At 40.4% G+C, this 20655-nt stretch overlaps 1 protein-coding gene across 2 annotated transcripts; it reads right to left on the bottom strand.

The window, feature by feature from the left end:
- Positions 1 to 1563: 1563 nt before the first annotated feature.
- Positions 1564 to 3427, bottom strand: LOC109166594 (putative disease resistance protein At1g50180). Of its 2 annotated transcripts, XM_019315493.1 has the most exons (3): positions 3009 to 3427; positions 2954 to 2972; positions 1564 to 2285 (listed from the first exon to the last, which is right to left on the bottom strand). In XM_019315493.1, the coding sequence occupies exons 1-3, from the start codon at positions 3389 to 3391 to the stop codon at positions 2091 to 2093; spliced, it is 597 nt and encodes a 198-aa protein (XP_019171038.1). In that variant the 5' UTR covers positions 3392 to 3427; the 3' UTR covers positions 1564 to 2090. The 2 variants fall into 2 exon arrangements, with proteins under 2 accessions (XP_019171038.1, XP_019171037.1); XM_019315492.1 differs by having other exon boundaries at positions 2954 to 3427.
- Positions 3428 to 20655: the final 17228 nt, after the last annotated feature.

Here is a 20655-nt window from a genome sequence, read left to right as displayed (position 1 = left end):
TCGAAAGGGCTTGGCCACACCTTTCTAAATCAATTGATTTGAGAGTGGTTACATTGGAGAAAACATTTGGAATCCCTTCCAAGTTCTCACAATGCTTCAAGACCAAGTGCTCAAGGATAGGAAACTCATTGTCAAAGGCATTCCAAATCTTTAGATCTGTATTTTCAAGCAACAAAAACTTTAATTTTTGGAATCCCCCTTCAGTTGGTTCCCACTCAGGCCCATAAAAAGCATCCCTTTTTAGTTTGAGCACCTCTAGTCCAGGCAACAACACAATTGTTGCTATATCCGGAAGAGATATACGCACAATTGTTCCATGGCAAATAAGTCTTGCTTAATTTCAGCTTCCTAAGGTTACAGGGGAATGCATTTATACCCGGAAGAGATATACGCTCAGGAATGGCATACTCAGCTTCAATAGTTAAAGCCTCAAGTAGATTCAAATGACATAGATTTTCCAAGCTGCAAGTAGCACCATTGTCAGGAATCAATCTACCTTCACGAAAAATCCCCAATGTTTTTATGTTGGGAATCTTCAAAATAACTTCCTCTGTGCAATGAAATATGCTCAACCAATACAAACTTTGCAAGTTCTCTTTCACTATGCTTGGAGGCTTTACTCTAAAGCAATTTCTAAACTCGAGATGCCTTAGTTGTGGTGACCCCCAAATTGTGGAGGGCAAGAGGAAATAATTCCGTCTCCAGTAGTCAGCTGCACTATGCCAAACAACAAGTGTGTGCAGTTTTTGATTCTTAGACTGTACAATGTCAAGACCCTCGGAGCCCAAAGACCTATTGAACATAAAAGCTAGGTATTCAAGAAGAACTAGATTGGAAAGGTTTTCAAAACACATATACACTCCCTTGTTGTATAAAGGAGAAGTGAATTCCAGAACTCTTAACAAGTTGAATCTTACAAGCTTTGGATCATTCACCATTGGCATCTCATCATTATGCAAACAAAAAACGGAACGGGCTTTATTGACACTACTGTTGCACAAATCAAAATTCATAGGCTTTGTTGATCTAAAACTTAGCCAACGACAAGCACCACTGCAGGTTTCTTTGGAGTTGTTGTTGTACATATCAAAACGCTTATGCTTTGATGATCTAAAACAAAGCCAACCCCAAATACCACATGCTTCTTTGGAGATGTTGTTGCACATATCAAAACCATCGTCTTCAACATACAAAAGTTTTTCGTTTCTTGCTTGTCTCACACAAAGTACACGCAGGAGATGATGCATCCTACATGTCTTGATTTGGCCATCACATTTAAGCTTATCAATTTGGACTAGGCTTCTACTAATAATATCTTGTAAATACCCAACACCCACTTCTTCCAATTCCTTATCCCTCACTGACTTCTTCACAAACCCCTCAGCAATCCATAACCTAACAAGCTTTTTAACAGGAATTTCACTATGGCCTGAGAAAACTCCTAAATATAAAAAGCAAGCTTTCAAATGCTGAGGTAAATGGTTATAACTTACCATAAGAATTCTTGAACATTGTTCACCAATATCTGTACTAGCAAGATAGCTTATTTCTTTGTCAATCTTTTCCAATTCTTCAACTTTGCTGAGTCGAGATACAAGTCCAGCAGCTACAACAATTGCCATGGGAAGCCCCCCACACTTGCCAACAATATTCCTTCCAACTGTGTTGAACTTAGAGTGCAAGGGCTGTTTCAAGAAAATGTGACTGCAAAATAGATCCCAACTTTCATTAGAATCGAGAAAATGCAAGTTGTGAATAAGATTGCTGGAACCTGATTTAGTGTAGTTTGCAATCTCTTTTAGCCGAGAGGTCACTAATACTGCACTTTCATGACTTTTAGGAAAACATCCGGTGAGATGATCCCAAACACCGGTTTCCCATACATCATCCACCACAATCAGATACCTCTGACGACTCATCAAACGTTGTCGTAGTTTGTTTTTTAGATCATCTATGCTTCCGTCAGTATTCATTCCTCTCTCAATGGACCAAAGAAGGTTGCAGAGAATTTGTCTCAAGTTAACTTCTTGAGAGACACTAGTCCAAGCACGAAGGTCAAAGTGGGATACCACTAATGGATCTTCGTAAATTTATTTGGCTAAAGTAGTTTTACCAATCCCGCCCATCCCGAGAATGGAAATGACTTTCCATGGATGACCAATGAGCTGATTCATTATTGTATTTAATTCAGTTGTACGCCCAACCATTCTGTCCTCAATCTTTGAGAACCGCTGTGGAGATCCGCGCTTGTCGTCTGAACCAATATCTAACGGAAGGGTATGTACCTATAGAGGATGTTAGGATCGAGTTCACAACACCTAATTACAATAACAACTTGGACTGAAAATATTGAGAATATTTCTACTATAAGATTTAGAATAAATCAGCATATACACAATAAGACAATTTTGAAAAGAATTTTCTGTATTGGTAAAAAATATTACGATAGAAATTACAAATATAACTCTGGGATACATTGCTATGCTAATGGGATGAGATGATTTACAGAAGGGATTGTCTATTTATTGCAAATTCAAATGAATATTAGCCTTAGATTTGTGTGTCGATATATTTGCAAACATTTAATGCAAATTTACTCCTTACACAATTTTTTAAGAGTACTTGAACTCTCAAATCCTACTCCTATTTTCTACTCTATATGACTTGGCATGTCTAGATTGCTTAATTTAGTAGGGGGTCATGATTTTATCAATTTTTTTTTCTTTCTCTAATCAAATTTGAATACAAGTGGAGTAAAAGTTGGGAGTATATTTTTGGAAGTACATGAAGTATTTTTCATTCTTTAATGCAAACTTAGTTCAAACCTTAGCTCCGAACCTTAGCTACTTTCCACATTTGACTTTATCCTTAAAGAGTTGTAAATTATGAAATAATGTATCATCAATATAATGTTACTGCATGCTAATTCAGTAAGAAAAGACTGTTGTGATACCTTTGGCAAATTTTGGACGGCAGAATCATAGTATTGGCTTTTAATTGTGTTGACGAAATTTTGAGTTTTTTCAGATACTTGTCGTAGGTTCTGAAAGAGTATCATCTCTGCATCTTCACCTACTTGTTGTAGGTTCTGAAAGAGTATCATCTCTTTATCTGCTGCCTCCATATATATCTTTGCCAGATTTGATTCAACTTCATCTTCTGCTAAAAAGGCGAAGTCTCTGATTTTGGCTTCCAAATCTTTGATTGCAGCTTCATCTATCCCTGGTTTCTTCACTAAGTCCTTGAGAAAGGTGAGCAAGAAACCAAGATTATGGTGGAGAGAACTAACCATATGTGCTGTATCTTCATCAAGAATCACAGGTGCTCTGCAGGGTTGTAAGAACTCAAAGTGGATTGTATTCATCAGAGAAGTTAGAGGAACACAAGCCATTTCTCTCTCTCTCTCTCGCTGTATTTGCTTCAGACGGAGTACTGTTGAGAGACTTTTACGGTATCACATAAGACTTCTACTACATAGACTCCCAAAATTTACTCCCTCATTTATACTCCCTGAGGTGACAAATCAGGATAGTTATTTTCATCATGTAGGTCCACTAACAAGTGTCTACATCAAAAGCATATAAGAGGGAGTACAAGTTGAGGGTTTGAGAGTACACCAAATATTTTTCATCATATAATGCACCACCTAAGTCAACCCTCGTTACGTTAATTTGTCTTGTGGCCAGACTGTATCTATCATCAGTTTACACGTCTTTGTCTTTGTGTCCGTTGTGTGTGACAACTGACAACACGTTTTCTTGTTATAAAAATCAGAAGAAAGTCAGAGGGCCAGTGACCCAAACCGGTCTGGTGCTTGTAGTGTGCTTCACATGCAAGAATAATTTAGTTTGATATTGTTCTAAAATGAACGTAACAGTTCGTAAAAGTTGTGTATTGATTTTTTTTAATATTTAAAATGATTCATTATGGACAATATAAATTAATTTATCATTACAATGCATATTCAAGTAGTTATGTAGTGATTGTGAACTTTTCCATAAATCAAAGTGATATTGAAGAAATTGAAAAAAAAAGTACAATTAAACGTATTATTGTTTTTATTTCTCCAAAAAATTAAGAACTTCATCACTTATTTATGTTGGAATATTTTGCTAAAATGACATTTTTGAGTGGCTATTTTGTGATACAAATATATGTGCGCGGTCCACTTCTAATTTGGGTCTGTTGGGAAAAATCTCACCTCCGACAATGAAAATCAGCCCAAAATTAAATAACAACGGAAGGCACACAAGATTTACGTGGAAAACTCCAAAATTACAGGGAAAAACCACGGGACCACCACCACCAACTATTCCACTATAATAAATCTTGGGTACAAAGTTTCTGGCTACCACACGAGCCAAACATCAACTAAATCATCAAAATACATCAACTCTAGGCCAAAGACTTCTATTATATTCCACATGCCTAAAAAGGAATACTAAGAAATATCCAAAGATGCCTGGAACAAACAAGCTGACCCTCTCAAAATATCTGATGAAGATACCACCCAAGAACCTCGAAACCTCGGCAAGAACCTGGGCAAACCTCATGACAAATCTATCAAACGTATGACAAAACCTGCCGAACATGCTGCCGTCATGTCGCCGAAAGTAGTGAAGAATGTCCTCATAGGACTAGCCAAGTCTAGTTGGTCAAGTCATTCCATCCATAATCCCTCCATATATATATATATATATATATATATATATATATATATATATATATATATATATATATATATATTTTGAAAGCCAACAAAACATGTATTAAGAAAGAGTTTTAATTTAACTGTTACGAAGAGAAGCACAAAGAAAACGCGGGATAAAATCGAACCACTCAATTCTCTCTTCCCTAATATAACTAAGAGCTCTTTTAGCTAGATAATGAGTCATCATATTGTTCCGTCGTTGCACATAACAAAAAGAGACCATAAGCATTTGATCCAATAACTCACGAATCTCGTCAACGATTGAGCCAAACGGTGACACGTTTGTCCCTTCCGTGACTGCTCTTGTCACAATCTGGGCATCCGTCCTTTACACCACTCTCTGCCACCCCCATTTCCTTTATTCAACTCAAAGCCTCCCTAGCCCCAATCGCTTCTGCCTCCTGAACCTTGTACAAGCCTTGTTTGGTAGACATAACCACCCCCAGCACCGCACCTTCCCAGTCCAAAACACACCAACCGAACCCCATACGGTTATTGGCAATATTTGTGGCCAAAATTTCCCCATCATACCCATTAGGCCATTACTTTGCTGCCAACTACTAATATATATATAAGTGCTTGGTGTACCATACTTGGTGGATCCATTTGCTTGTCCCTCCATATATATATTGGTGAAGAGAAACAAGAAAAGGAAAATTGAATTCATTTTCCCATTGGAAACTACCGCCTCATCAACATTCCATAATTCCTAATAACATAACATATATGCATATATAATAGGAATGAAATAAAAATGAAGTTTGTTTCCCTTTTACAATTAAGGCAAAAGCACTACTGCCGCCTCCAATTTCCTTTCTACCTTCCTAATCCCTAAATTATATTATTATTAATATAATAATAATAATAATAATTAGGGCTTGAGTAGAGATTTAACAAAAATATAGCGGATACAAAAAGGCTTGGTCTAAATGTAACACCCTCTAATTTCCATACAGAATTAAGCCTTAAACATGCAGATAACTAAACAAAACATCAAACACAGCGGAAGACTAACAAAGATTAAATAAACTGGAAATGAAAAGGGTGCTATGCCACACTCACCCAGAGGTGAACGCACAGGCTAAACATCTGCATAATTCACAATCTAAAATCCATACATAACCAAAGTACTAAAGTCTATCATTGGCACACAGGCCATAACAACTCAAACATGGGGATCTACTCTAACAGGTTCTAGACCGCGCTCACGTATACACATCACCTGAAAGAAACACATAAAAGATGGGACGACGCCCGGTCAGATAATAATGCTGGTAACCCACCAATACATGTGAAATATCATACATAGATAGGATATACGTACGTAAAATCATTTGCGAAACGGAATATAGATATATAAGTTTAAAACCAATAGCAGAACTCAACACAAGACTCAATGCACTCACAACAAGAATACGGGAACACATCCCAAGACCACACGAAGTAAGAACAACCCAAAAGAACGGCTCAAGGCATAATCCACCATCACACGGTACGTAGATTAACACCCGACATGCATGATACAAGAGAAAGGACACAACCATTGGCAACACATTGACTTTGTGACAACACATGTCATAAATAGAGAAATACACAACCACGGCTACACAAGCCTTCGTGACATCACTCATCACGAATTGATATGCCTTCCTTATGCCCGGTTCCAACCTTATGGCTACCCCCAACCTTATATCTAGTTCCAACCTTTACCTCCAGGACCCTTGTACACCAAGTCCAACCTTATTCCCCTAGGAACCGTCGTTCCCCCTCCAACAGTCCCTCCAACAGAACCACCGATTTCATAGTACATGAGGGTACCGATCACACACGGCAACACATGCTCTAGATAACACATGTTATCCCATAAATAAACACGTGAACCTTACACAAAGGTCACAAACTCCATAATCGCGTCATGGCCACCACGAGGACCACTGCCGTACCTTGGTGATTAAGGCCCCATAAACCGAAATCATGCAATCCAGGTAAAGCCACACACACCACACCTCAACAGGAATCAATCAACGGATCACAACGAAGATATGAAACCATACTCAATCAAGGAATGGATCACAGTCCAACAACAATGATGAATAACACAAGTCATCATCAACAATAGGAAGGTACAAACAACACACATGCTAGCATTTAAACACCGAACTAGCATGCTCATCAAACGGGTAAACCAAACGTAGTTCCGAAGAACACACAAGACTCATCACGGTTCAACGAATCACAATGTTGAACACTTAACACGATTCAAGACACCAAAACCTACATGGATCCCTACCATATAGTTCTAGACATACTAAACATCAAGAAGACACTCAAATAGTTCCACAAAAGAACATCGGGAAGTCAAAAGACCAAATACCGAGTCAAAAGAATCACGGGGAACAAATCCCCAACCAACCACATCATGTACCCCGCGGGTGGGCCTACGGGTAGACCCCCACCCGTGGTTCTGCCCGCGGGTACACACCCACAAGCCACATGTACCCCGCGGGTAGGGAGGCGGGTAGGCCACTGCCCGTCGTTCCGCCCGCGGGTACACTCCTGTACACCAAAATAATCCCTTCGGGGATTTTCAACACCAAGCTCAAATTTAAGTCCAAAACATGCCAAATCTCACCCAATACAACAAAATGACTTGAATCAAAGGAATAGCCAAGCAATGGCATACAAGAACCCTAGACACAAGCTCTAGATATGCATTTTCACAAGACAATGCATAAACACTCACATTTCATAGCAAAACACATGTAGAATCCAAGAAATCATCATATAGGTAAGCAAAATAGATTTTTTAGAGCATGGGTTACCTCTTGTAGACAAAAACATTCACTTAACACTTCACAAAGCTCCTAATAAGGCTTACCTTCCAAACCCACTTCAAGAACACACCAAAATATCATAAAGATTCTATCTTTAAAGAAAGACACTTTAGAAAACACTAAAAACACAAGATGAATATAGATCTTACCCTCTTAGATGCCCAAATGTATGAAAGGTAGAATCTTGGAGACAACCTTTGAAGATTTGACAAAGCTCCAACTTGGCTTGGAAGAAAAGCTATCTAAGTTTTAGAGAGAAGGGAGAGCTTAAGTTTGGAAAGTGTAAGGAGAAAGAATGAGGAGTGTCTACTAGGTTAGCTTGCATTACTAACACAAGGTGAAATGTCATGAATACCCTTACTAAAATGAAGAGGTGTAAGGGAACAAGGGAACTACTCACAAAGCTTAAGGTACAACCTTGACTTTGGGTTGACTAGTCAATTACTAGTCCCCGACTATTGAATTTTCAGGAATTTAAAGAATTAAATTACCAATTGGTTTAGGATTAATTACTTAATTAATCCCTTAATCGAATTTGGATTACGGGGTGTTACATCCTCTCCCCCTTCAAAGAAGCTTCGTCCCCGAAGCTTGGGTACGACGAATTAAAACAAACGGTAAAAGGAACAACAATGTGACAAGATTGTCAAGAACACTCTCTTTTGGTCAAACCCAAAGGATTCACAAGGCATCAAAGCAAGCAAGAAAGTATATCAAAACAAGGATTCAAAGAATTTAACCAACGGAGATGATGAGCATATCAAACTCTAAACCAAACACAACTACCAACTTCTAACCAACAACCAAGAACTAACAACTAGCTCAAAGCACCAACCAAAAAAACTAACTACACAACTAAACAAACAAGCAAGAACAAACACACAAGGCAAGCAACAAACAACTAGCGAACGGTAACAACAACTAAGAGGATAACAACAACTAAGGAAAGGCGAACAGGATTACCACAACACCGAGTTAGAACGACTCGCTGTCCGACTCATCGGTGCTCTACTCGGATTCTTCGTCATCCCCTCCTCTACGGCTTGAGCTGGCCTCAATCTGGTCTAGCCTCTGGTGAACGGCAACAAACCGCGTCTTCATGTACGGGAAGCCTTCTTCAATCATACGATTCTGTTGACGTAGCAAGGTGACTACACGCTCCTCATGCATCATGGCATCATGCTCCCTTTTGGTGCGGGCTTCCCTTCTTCTTTGATTTTCTTCGCTTTTAGAATCACTTTCCTCGGCCTCGGCAGCTTCCGGTGCTTCCACCTCTTCCTCATGGCCCGCTTCCACATCGTCCCCTACATCACCTCCCAAGCTCTGGACCGCAAGGTTCAACTTTCCAGCATGAATTTCGAGCTCAGCTGCGAACTCGGCTCTTTCTTCGGGGGATTTCCTTGCAACTTCTTCGAGAGTGATGTAATCACCATCGTCCAACTGAAACAAGTTGCATCTTCGAAGATTGGTGGCATCCAACACTATCTTTCCCACGAGCTTCGGTAAGCAACCATCAACACTTACACCCTTCCTAACAAGAATCCAGCTCAGCACCATCCCATACGGCAGGCTCTTCCGGTTGTGATCACGACAGAAGACCATATGTTGCAACATTAAAGCCGACAGATTGAACTTTACCATATTCTTAAGGCAGAAAGCAAAGGTGCACTCCAACTTTCCCAACAACCGACTTTTGTTGTTATTGGGCAACAAATAATCCGACACCCGCATAACCAAGATCCTTTGCTCAGCGGACAACCACTTTTTCACTGGTCTTGAAGCTTGAGTGAAACCACTCGTGTGACCCAACAAGTAACTCAAGTAGTCCCGGTACCCCCATGGTATCCGTACTAATCCACGAGTTACCAACGTACTGAGCAACTCCCGAAGCAGATAAACTCAAAAGCTGAGCTAGCCTCTTTTCAGACAGGACCACTTTCACACCTCTCACTTTAGAAGTGATTTCAAGCTTATCACCATCCTTTGTCACAACCATGTGACGATAAAATTCCTTAACCAAACTCGGGTAGGTCTCGACCCTTACGGCGAGGAACCCATCCAACAAACCTTGGAATCTAAGCATATCCAACAAAGAATTAGGAAAAGATTCCGGGTCGAAAGCTTTACCTTCAAGAACGAGGTAATGGGCATCCACCCATTCCACTTTCCTTGCCAAACTTGACCTTCTAGGCATGATAGGAGATGACCCAAAGCTCAACAAAAGAAACCCGAAGCTTTCCTCTTCTTCTTCTCTCTCTAGACGGCTCTCTCTCCCTCTCTCGCTGCTCTCTCTCTCTCTCTCTCTCTCGGTCGCGACAGCAAGGCAGCGACGAGCTAGCTCTGGCAGGCGGCGACTCCGGCGGACGGCGGTGGCGGTGGTGCGTCGACGGGCAGGTGGTGGTGGCGGGTGGCAGGTGAGGCGACGGGTTGGGGGGGGGGGGGTTTTGGCTGCACACGGGTAGGAAGAGGAGAAAGATTTGGGAATTTAGGGATTTGGGGAAAAAAATTGGGAAAGAAGATGATTTAATTTGGGGATTTGGGTAAAGTGGGAATTTATGGTTTATGTGGAATAAAAAGTGGGTAAGTTTTAAGAAAGACAATTAGTTCAAGTGGTTTAAGGGTTAAGTTGGCAAAGAGTATACTCGGGTTCGAAACTTAAGGCTTGCAAATGAATATTTTACTTGATAGCCTTTTAGGCTGCACAAGAAAGGATTTTTATATGGGTTTCCTATTTCCCAATTCAAAGAATACTTGGAGAAATTTAGACGAATCTAAAAAAGAAAGGGTTGCAAGAATATCCAAGTGCAAAGATTATGGAATTAGCCTAAACATGACTCATTCCAAGAGTAAACAACTAACTCCACAACGAGGCTCGCTCATAAGATTAAGAGAATCATTTATCAAGAAAGGCTTACACTTAATCTCCAAAAGAATCATTCATCAAGGGAAAAAAAACATGACAAAGATAGCAAAGCAACTCAAGGTAGACAATGAAGAAACACAAGACAACACACAAGAAAACAAGGAACAAGATGCGTCCTAAAGACAAGGGTAGGGCTAGAAAAGGATTACCTACTAGCTCCTCCTCCACTAAGCCCTCGGTCTCCGCCTGCGAACGCCGCATCACAAAGACTCTTCCCGATGGCCTGGCCCCAGCTGCTCCACGGTTTGAGCTACCTCCTGATGCTCCTCCGGCTCCTGGGGGTGGCGGCAACGCCCTTTGATTGGCTTGTTGAGGGCACTCGGCAACTTTGTGACCTCTATCTCCGCAACGAAAGCAACGTAACGCAAAGCCATTGCAACTCTGACCGGCATGTACCTTCCCACATCGATGACAAGGAGATGTCTTGACTTGATTTCCATGCTCCACTCGGTTGGGTCCTTGGGTTGGAGATGATGCATTCCTGGCTTGAAAACTCGGTCGCGACTTCTTGTGGTTGGAAGAGCCTCCACTCTCGGTCCTCTTTCTTGCAAGCTCATAAGACCCTCGCTGAAGCTGCTGAACACGGTACAGATCCGCGGCACTCACATAAGCATCCTTCAAAGAACTTGGCCTACTCACGGTCAAGGCCTTTCGTGCCTCATAATTCAAGCCAGCAACGAATTTCTCAACCTTGGCGAGCTCTGTAAGCACAAGCATCCTAGCGAAGCGCGCTAACTCAAGAAACTTCTTGTGGTACTCGACCACTGACAGAGATCCTTGCTGAAGGTGGTGGAATTCCTCGTACATCGCGGCTCGCACGTGTGCCGGATAAAACCTCTCGCACATCCTATCTTTAAGCGCAGACCAATCGAACTCAGGCTCCTCAAGGTAGGCCGGACCCTCATGAATCCACCATAGATCAGCCTCGTGACAGAAGTAAAACGTCGCCAGCTCTACCCTCCGCTCCTCGGGACAACCCACAACCGAGAAGTTCTTATCGAACGCTCTCATCCACTCCTCCAGAACAACCGGGTCTTCTTCACCCGCGAAGGTCGGTGGTCTGTGACCCGACACCAAACGACCCATGTCCCTGTGCCCGGCAGGTTGAGGAGGTGGCACGGGGTGGTTGTTGTTCAGCAACGCCTCACTAAGAGTCTGCATCGTCTGCATCAACTGCTGCAAGTTCTGGGCAAGCTGCTCATTCGTCGGGGTCTCCGGGGTACGCGCACGTGGACGAGGAGGCATTGCAAAGCTTCTACAACAACAACACGGTTACCAAAAAGACAACAACCAAGCATACAACTATAAACAACGCTCAGCTCACCGCGGAACCTAGAGTCCTAAGCCTAACACTTAGATTCTTAAGGTCACTTCAAGGTCTCAAACCATACTTAGCCACTTAGAAGTCTAGACTTTATCAACCTAGGATCAAACCTAGGCTCTGATACAAACTGTAACACCCCCTAATTTCCATACCGAATTAAGCCTTAAACATGCAGATAACTAAACAAAACATCAAACACAGCGGAAGACTAACAAGGATTAAATAAACTGGAAATGAAAAGGGTGCTATGCCACGCTCACCCAGAGGTGAACGCACAGGCTAAACATCTGCATAATTCACAATCTAAAATCCATACATAACCAAAGTACTAAAGTCTATCCTTGGCACACAGGCCATAACAACTCAAATATGGGGATCTACTCTAACAGGTTCTAGACCGCGCTGACGTCTACACATCACCTGAAAGAAACACATAAAAGATAGGACGACGCCCGGTCAGCGAATAATGCTGGTAACCCACCAATACATGTGAAATATCATACATAGATAGGATATACGTATGTAAAATCATTTGCGAAACGGAATATAGATATATAAGTTTAAAACCAATAGCGGAACTCAACACACGACTCAATGCACTCACAACAAGAATATGGAAACACATCCCAAGACCACACGAAGTAAGAACAACCCACAAGAATGACTCAAGGCATAATCCACCATCACACGGTAGATTAACACCCAACATGCATGATACAAGAGAAAGGACACAACCATTGGCAACACATTGACTTTGTGACAACACATGTTACAAATAGAGAAATACACAACCACGGCTACACAAGCCTTCTTGACATCACTCATCACGAATTGATATGCCTCCCTTACGCCCGGTTCCAACCTTATGGCTACCCCCAACCTTATATCTAGTTCTAACCTTTACCTCCAGGACCCCTGTACACCAAGTCCATCCTTATTCCCCCGGGAACCGTCGTTCCCCCTCCAACAGTCCCTTCAACAGAACCACCGATTTCATAGTACACGAGGGTACCGATCACACACGGCAACACATGCCCTAGATAACACATGTTATCCCAGAAATAAACACGTGAACCTTACACAAAGGCCACAAACTCCATAATCGTGTCATGGCCACCACGAGGACCACTGCCGTACCTTGGTGATTAAGGCCCCAAAAACCGAAATCGTGCAATCCAGGTATAGCCACACACACCACACCTCAACAGGAATCAATCAACGGATCACAACGAAGATATGAAACCATACTCAATCAAGGAATGGATCACAGGCCAACAACAACGATGAATAACACAAGTCATCATCAACAACAGGAAGGTACAAACAACACACACGCTAGCATTTAAACACCGAACTAGCATGCTCATCAAACGGGTAAACCAAACGTAGTTCCGAAGAACACACAAGACTCATCACGATTCAACGAATCACAATGTTGAACACTTAGCACGATTCAAGACACCAAAACCTACATGGATCCCTACCATATAGTTCTAGACATACGAAACATCAAGAAGACGCTCAAATAGTTCCACAAAAGAACATCGGGAAGTCAAAAGACCAAATATCGAGTCAAAAGAATCACGGGGAACAAATCCCCAATCAACCACATCATGTTCCCCGCGGGTGGGCCCACGAGTAGACCCCCACCCGTGGTTCCGCCCGCGGGTACACACCCACAAGCCACATGTACCCCACGGGTAGGGCGGCGGGTAGGCCACTGCCCGCCGTTCCGCCCGCGGGTACACTCCTGAACACCAAAATAATCCCTTCGGGGATTTTCAACACCAAGCTCAAACTCAAGTCCAAAACATGCCAAATCTCACCCAATACAACAAAATGACTTGAATCGAAGGAATAGCCAAGCAATGGCATACAAGAACCCTAAACACAAGCTCTAGATATGCATTTTCACAAGACAATGCATAAACACTCACAATTCATAGCAAAACACATGTAGAATCCAAGAAATCATCATATAGGTAAGCAAAATAGATATTGAGAGCATGGGTTACCTCTTGTAGACAAAAACATTCACTTAACACTTCACAAAGCTCCTAATAAGGCTCACCTTCCAAACCCACTTCAAGAACACACCAAAAGATCATAAAGATTCTATCTTTAAAGAAAGACACCTTAGAAAATACTAAAAACACAAGATGAACATAGATCTTACCCTCCTAGATGCCCAAATGTATGAAAGGTAGAATCTTGGAGACAATCTTTGAAGATTTGACAAAGCTCCAACTTGGCTTGGAAGAAAAGCTATCTAACTTGTAGAGAGAAGGGATAGCTCAAGTTTGGAAAGTGTAAGGAGAAAGAATGAGGAGTGTCTACTAGTTTAGCTTGCATTACTAACACAAGGTGAAATGTCATGAATACCCTTACTAAAATGAAGAGGTGTAAGGGAACAAGGGAACTACTCACAAAGCTTAAGGTACAACCTTGACTTTGGGTTGACTAATCAATTACTAGTCCCCGACTATTGAATTTTCAGGAATTAAATTATCAATTGGTTTAGGATTAATTACTTAATTAATCACTTAATCGAATTTGGATTACGGGGTGTCACACTAAACATGGGCTATTTTTCATATAGGAAGGAAACCCAACCCAACAGGCATTTATGAAAATTATGGAATTTACGACCACCTGAAAATGATCATAAATCAAGTCGAAAGCCTTGTTCCGACCACTTTTGGTATCCGGAAAAACCTTTATTGCTATTTCCGACCACTTTTTGCTTTCGACTTGATTTAAGATCACTTTCAGGTAGTCGGAAATTCCATAATTTCCAGTAGTGAGGGTCGGGTTAAATTAAAGTGAATATGCACTTTTCGTAGTGAGACGAAAAATTTGATATATTGTACGCTCAAAATGAGTACGTAATAGGTGAATGAGAAATTTATTCTCAAAGTGAAACCTATTTAAGAGAAGTTAAAATGTTAAATTTTGCTAATTTTGTTAGCAATTACGAATGGATAATTAAGCACTTAGTGCTTAATATGGAAGTGATTAATTAGCATTTGAGTGCTAATGTAATCAGCACACTCACGAGGTGTGTCTTCCTAAGCACTGCATATGCGCTTTCAAATTAAGCACGAGGTGATGATGATGATTTCATGCACCAATTTGGTGCTTAGTTTTAAAGCACCGAGTTGATGGTGCTTGGAAGCATTCGGAAGCACCTATTTGTGCTCTGGCTTTTTAGTCAGTTTTGAATCATTAACCTTTCATATGTATAGACTTTTCGCTTACTCAAGTATTTTAAAGTAGGTTATTATGATTCATATGAATTAATTGTATTTTAATTTCATGATTGACCGTTGATATTATTACGATAATAAGTATGATCGTTTCAAATGTTTTAATCCTATTATTAAATTAGATTTATGTATGTGCCATTAAAATGCTATTTATTCACCTCTTCCCTACAAATAGCTTGGATGTTTGGCAGGAGGTTTGGATGCTGGTTTTGAACTCATCAAATTCTTTTGTTTTTCCTTTCCACTCTACTATCAACTCTCTTTTGTTACGAAGGAAAAATTTCTGCCAACATCTTCCGTAAATTCGTATGGAGTGCTCATCTTGTGTTCTAGCTCGTCGGGTTTTGAGTTTGAGCGCTCGAACATCAAAGTTGTAGTCCGTTTTATCCTGGGAGACTGTCGCCACAACGCTCTTAGCACCCTCGGGAGGTGGCGAATCAATTTTAAAAAGAGTCTGTGTACAAACGATTCAGACTTCATTTTCTTCTCGTTGGGTTAAAAACCTCATGTTAGAAACCGGTTTATATATATATATATATATATATATATATATATATATATATATATATATATATATATATATATATATATATATATATATTTATATATTTCTCCTGGTGTCGTACCAAGTGTGGTGTGATTAATTTCGGAGAGATTAAATTCCTTATAGTAGTTTCGTACTAGTTGTGGTGGATTATTTTTTACAAAATAAATCCATATTTTGTTGATATCTATCTACTATAGTAATAAGAGCGCAAGACAGTTAGGCCTAAATGGGTAGAAAATATGGCGGTCAAATTATTTTATCAAATGAATGGCTCAGATTGATCACATTTTAATTTTTCCTTAAGACTTTCTAATTTATCCTTAATGAATATGATTATCCGTTAACTTTTTCGTTAAATATTATCTTTTCCGTGAATTTCTGTTAGATCACCATTAACTTACTCATTGATTTCAATAAGAAAGGTCTTAGGTTCGAACCTCATCCCAATCAAAGTTGGCATAATTAGTACTCTATTTTACTCTTATTAAATTAAAAATAATAATTTAGTAGCTACAACAAAAAATAATACATATGCATTTTTTTAATTTAGAATTATGTGTCTACAATGTCTTTATTCAAAAAAAATTATTCATTAATAAATTAAATAAGAGAAATAATTTCATTAGTTATATTGTATTTATTTTTCTCCAATATAAAAATTCTTTACATTTAAATTCATCAATTGATTATATTTGCTACATTGTCCCTACAATGTCTTTATTAAAAAAATTTATTCATTATCAATAAATTAATTAAGAGAAATAATTTTATTACCCATATTGTCTTTATATTTCTCCAATGTAAAAATTCTTTACATTCAAATTCATCAATTGATTATATTCACTACATTGTCTATTATCTTTTTTGTGCACTACTTTTTAATTAAATATCAAAGTTATAATACAAAATAATGCTATATATTTATATACCAAGTATTTTATTAATACCATGAAAAAACTAAAAAAAATATAATTAATAAAGTCAATCATAATAACTACTTGAGGAATTTGTTGACAAAGAGAGTATTCAAATCACACAACAAATTAAAGTGAGAACTACCTCGCAATTAGGGGTGTAAACGAATCGAATTGAGTCAATAACTATTCGATTCGAATTCGACTATATATTCGAAAATTCGTATTCGTATGCATTTAATATTCGAATCTCAAATTTGATTCGTATTCGATTTGATCAGTTTATTCGAATATATTCGACTTGACTCGAATATTCAAATTTGAAATGCCCAACTTAATTTTTTACAAAATTCTCCAATAAATTAAGATAAAATGTAATAAAAATTTATATTTAAATAGGATAAAATATTCGAATATATTCGAATACTATTCGAACCGAATACACTCTAATTTGTTTTCTTATTCGAAACATATTCGAATTCGGATTCGTATTCGAAATATTCAAATTCAAATCGATCTATTCGAATTCGAATCACGAGTCAATTTTTTTTATTTAATTTCTTTACACCCCTACTCGCAATATCCTTGTTTGACAATCAGCAGTTAGCGGTTAGTGTTAGCGGATTATATTAGCGAATTATATCAACGGTTGGTAAAAAGATATTTGAAAAAAGCTGTTTAGATTAACATGTAAAATGACCTAAGGGTATACATAATAATAATAATAATAATAATAATAATAATAATAATAATAATAATAATAATAATAATAATAATAATAATAATAATAATAATAATAATAATAATAATAATTGTTTTAAAAAAATTTAAAAATATAAAAAAATTTAATTAAGTCAATCATATTAACTACTTGGGGATTTATTGACAAAAAGAGTATTCAAATCACACAACAAACTAAGGAGTCAATACCTTCTTCTCTCCCTATTAGGGTTTTTTCCTTCTTCTCTCCCTATTAGGGTTTCCGACATCCTCTACCGACCGATTTCCTTGAACAGCGGTACATAATACCGGCGACCGTTCAGCATGGCGACCTCAGCACAGCAGCGATGTGGTATGGACGAGATTTTGGACCGATGGGCGGACATAGTGCTCGAGGACGAAGAAGCCGGCGTAGAGGCATACGACCCCTATGAACCGACTGCCACCGAGGATGCGACGGTATACTCTGTGGTAGGCCGTTTCTTAACACCAAAGCTAATTAAGGTGGAGTATATGAGGCAAGTTCTAGCATCGGTGTGGCAACCGATTATGGGCATGTGAGTTACGGAGCTACACTCCAATCTTTTCTTGTTTGCCTTCTATCATGTGACGGACATGATGAGGGTTTTGGAGGATGGACCTTGGTCGTTTGAGAATCATACTCTGGTTTGCCGTCAGGTATGCGAGGGTTTTCTGCCCGGGGAGGTTAAACTGGATACTGTAGACATGTGGATTCAGGTGTATGATTTGCCCATGGGTTACACATCTAATGTAATTCTTGAGCAAGTTGGCAATTTTGTGGGAAGTTTTATACGAACCGATGAACGGCAGGTGGGAGGGCCGTGGAAAACGTTGTACAGAGTCAGAGTTGCGGTTCCAGTAGACAAGCCCTTGAAGCATCGTATGAAATTGATCTGGAGGGATAGATCATGGGGTTGGGTGAACTTGAAGTACGAGCGATTGCATAACTTTTGTTTTTGTTGTGGAATGTTAGGGCACTTGGAAAAATTTTGTGTGAAAGCTCGGGTCTCGAACATCCCACGGGAGCTTTTCCCGTTTGGTGAATGGATGCGGGCAGGTCAGAGACGGGGTCCAAGACCGATCGGTGAGTCTTGGCTGTTGCCACCGGAGAACGCCTCGCACGGGCGAAGGCCGGAACCTACTGCTACTGAGGGTTCGGCCTCGTCGAACGATGATCATGGGGACGTACATATGGCCTCGGCAAGGAAGGAATCGGAAGAGGGGGTGGTAGCATCGGCAAAATGCCGAAGGCCGGGGGTGGAGTGTGAAAGCCGGGAGGACACGCCGGTTGGAGGGGAAGCGGCAATCAATAGTGTTCCAAAAAACTTGCATATGGCGGGTTCTGGTTCCCAGACCCGCCCAACCCAATGCGTACGTTAAGTTGGAACTGTCGTTGCTTGGGCAATCCACGTACAGTTCGCGAGATCACGGACATGGTGTCCAAAAAGAAGCCTGATTTTGTATATCTTATGGAGACTAAAGTGGCACGGGTGCTTGCTGAGAATTTACGTATCAAAATTGTATTTGAGGGTTTGTTCTATGTGGATAGTGTTGGTCTTGGGTGGGGTTTTGGCTTTTCTATGGAGAAGAAACAATACTGCAAGTCTTATAAGCTTTTCGAAAAATCATATTGATGTGGAAGTTAGTATGCCGGGCTTTGATAAATGGAAAATGACGTGCTACTATGGCTTCCCACAATGACATAGACGTGGGGAGGCATGGGATTTGATTAGATCATTCTCGTCACAGTCTGAGCTACCATGGGTGATGATTGGTGATTTTAATGATCTGTTATATCAGCGAGAGAAGAGATGTGGGAAACCCGCATCCGGATAGCCTACTCAGGGGCTTCGGTGATGCTATCGCACACTGTGGTTTGTCCCAACTTTCTATGGAAGGTTATCAGTTTACATGGGAAAAAGGAAAGGGCACTGTTGACTGGATCGAAGAGAGATTGGATAAGGTGTTAGCCACGAGTGAGTGGTGTGGAATTGTGACTCAAAGACGAGTGACCAATCTTTTGACGAGAGAATCCGACCACTCTGCCCTTTTCTTGGGAATTCACGATCCTGGGGGAAGGGATGGGATGAGGAGGAGGAAGTTCCGTTTTGAGATGGCTTGGCTACATGAAGAAGGTTGTAGGGAGGTGGTGGAGGAGGCCTGGGATGAGTGGAGGGGTGGAGGATTGCAGAATTGTATAGAGCATTGTGGGAAATGGCTATCGCGGGGGGGGGGGGCGGGGGGGGGGGGGGGGGGTGAACGACACCATAATTATGGTGAGCAAATTGTACAGCTTCGGAAGGAACAGTTACGCCTAAGAGGCCGCATGGATCCGAAATCACTTGCTGAATTCCAACGCCTCGAGGGGATCCTAAGCCGTGTTGAAAACCAGGAGGATGTCTACAGGAAACCACGGGCCAAACAACACTGGCTGAAAGAAGCAGATGCAAACACGAGATTCTATCACAGGTATGCCTCTAACCGTAAGAAAAAGAATTCTTTATCTAGAATTCTGAATGATAATGGGGATTGGGTGGAAGGAAGTGCCATGAAAACGGTTTTGATAGATTATTTTAACAAAATTTTTACTTCTGATAATCCTGCTGATGGGGGGGGGGGGGTGGGGAGTTTTTTGCTAATATTGTTGTGAAAGTCACCCCGGCTCAGAATGAGTTGTTGCTCCGTCCATTTGAGAAAGATGAGGTTAAGACTGCTTTATTTGCTATGTTCCCTGATAAGGCACCAGGCCCGGATGGAATGAATCCGGGGTTCTATCAGCACTTATGGGATGTGGTAGGGAAGGATGTGTCAGATTTTATTGTGGAATGTTTGAATACACGGTCCTTCCCCTCTAATTTGAATGAAACAAATGTGATCCTAATTCCTAAGAAGAACACCCCTGAGCGGGTAACGGATCTCAGACCCATAGCCTTGAGTAATGTGGTATATAGAGTAATGGCTAAGATGATCACAAATAGAATGAAACCGTTGATGGGAGGTATTATATTTGACTCGCAGAGTGCGTTTATACCAGATAGACTCATTACAGATAATATCCTGGTAGCTGCAGAGGTGGAGCACTATTTAAATCGGAAACAGTGTGGGGCTGTTGGTTGGGGGCCCTAAAACTTGATATGGCCAAGGCATATGATAGGATGGAATGGCCGTTTATAAAAGGAATGCTTTTGGCTCTTGGCTTTGATGTGAGATGGGTGGATCTTATTATGCTTTGTGTGACAACAGTATCTTATACCTTCCTAGTTAATGGATCGGATAGTCAACCTTTAATACCTACTCGTGGACTACACAGGGGGATCCATTGTCCCCGTATCTCTTTATCATTGGTGCCGAAGGTCTCTCCTTATTATTACAGCAGGCACAGAGTAGGGGGTTAA

Source organism: Ipomoea nil, unplaced genomic scaffold (assembly GCF_001879475.1).
Source record: "Ipomoea nil cultivar Tokyo-kokei standard unplaced genomic scaffold, Asagao_1.1 scaffold3104, whole genome shotgun sequence".
Taxonomy (NCBI): domain Eukaryota; kingdom Viridiplantae; phylum Streptophyta; class Magnoliopsida; order Solanales; family Convolvulaceae; genus Ipomoea; species Ipomoea nil.
This window is presented reverse-complemented; position numbering and strand designations above follow the sequence as displayed.

Excerpts from the sequence above, each read along its gene's own strand:
- LOC109166594 (XM_019315492.1), bottom strand. The coding sequence starts at position 3,391 with ATGGCTTGTGTTCCTCTAACTTCTCTGATGAATACAATCCACTTTGAG. Across the intron at positions 2,286-2,953 it reads CCGTCCAAAATTTGCCAAAG|GTACATACCCTTCCGTTAGA; the intron begins GTATCACAACAG and ends CATCCTCTATAG.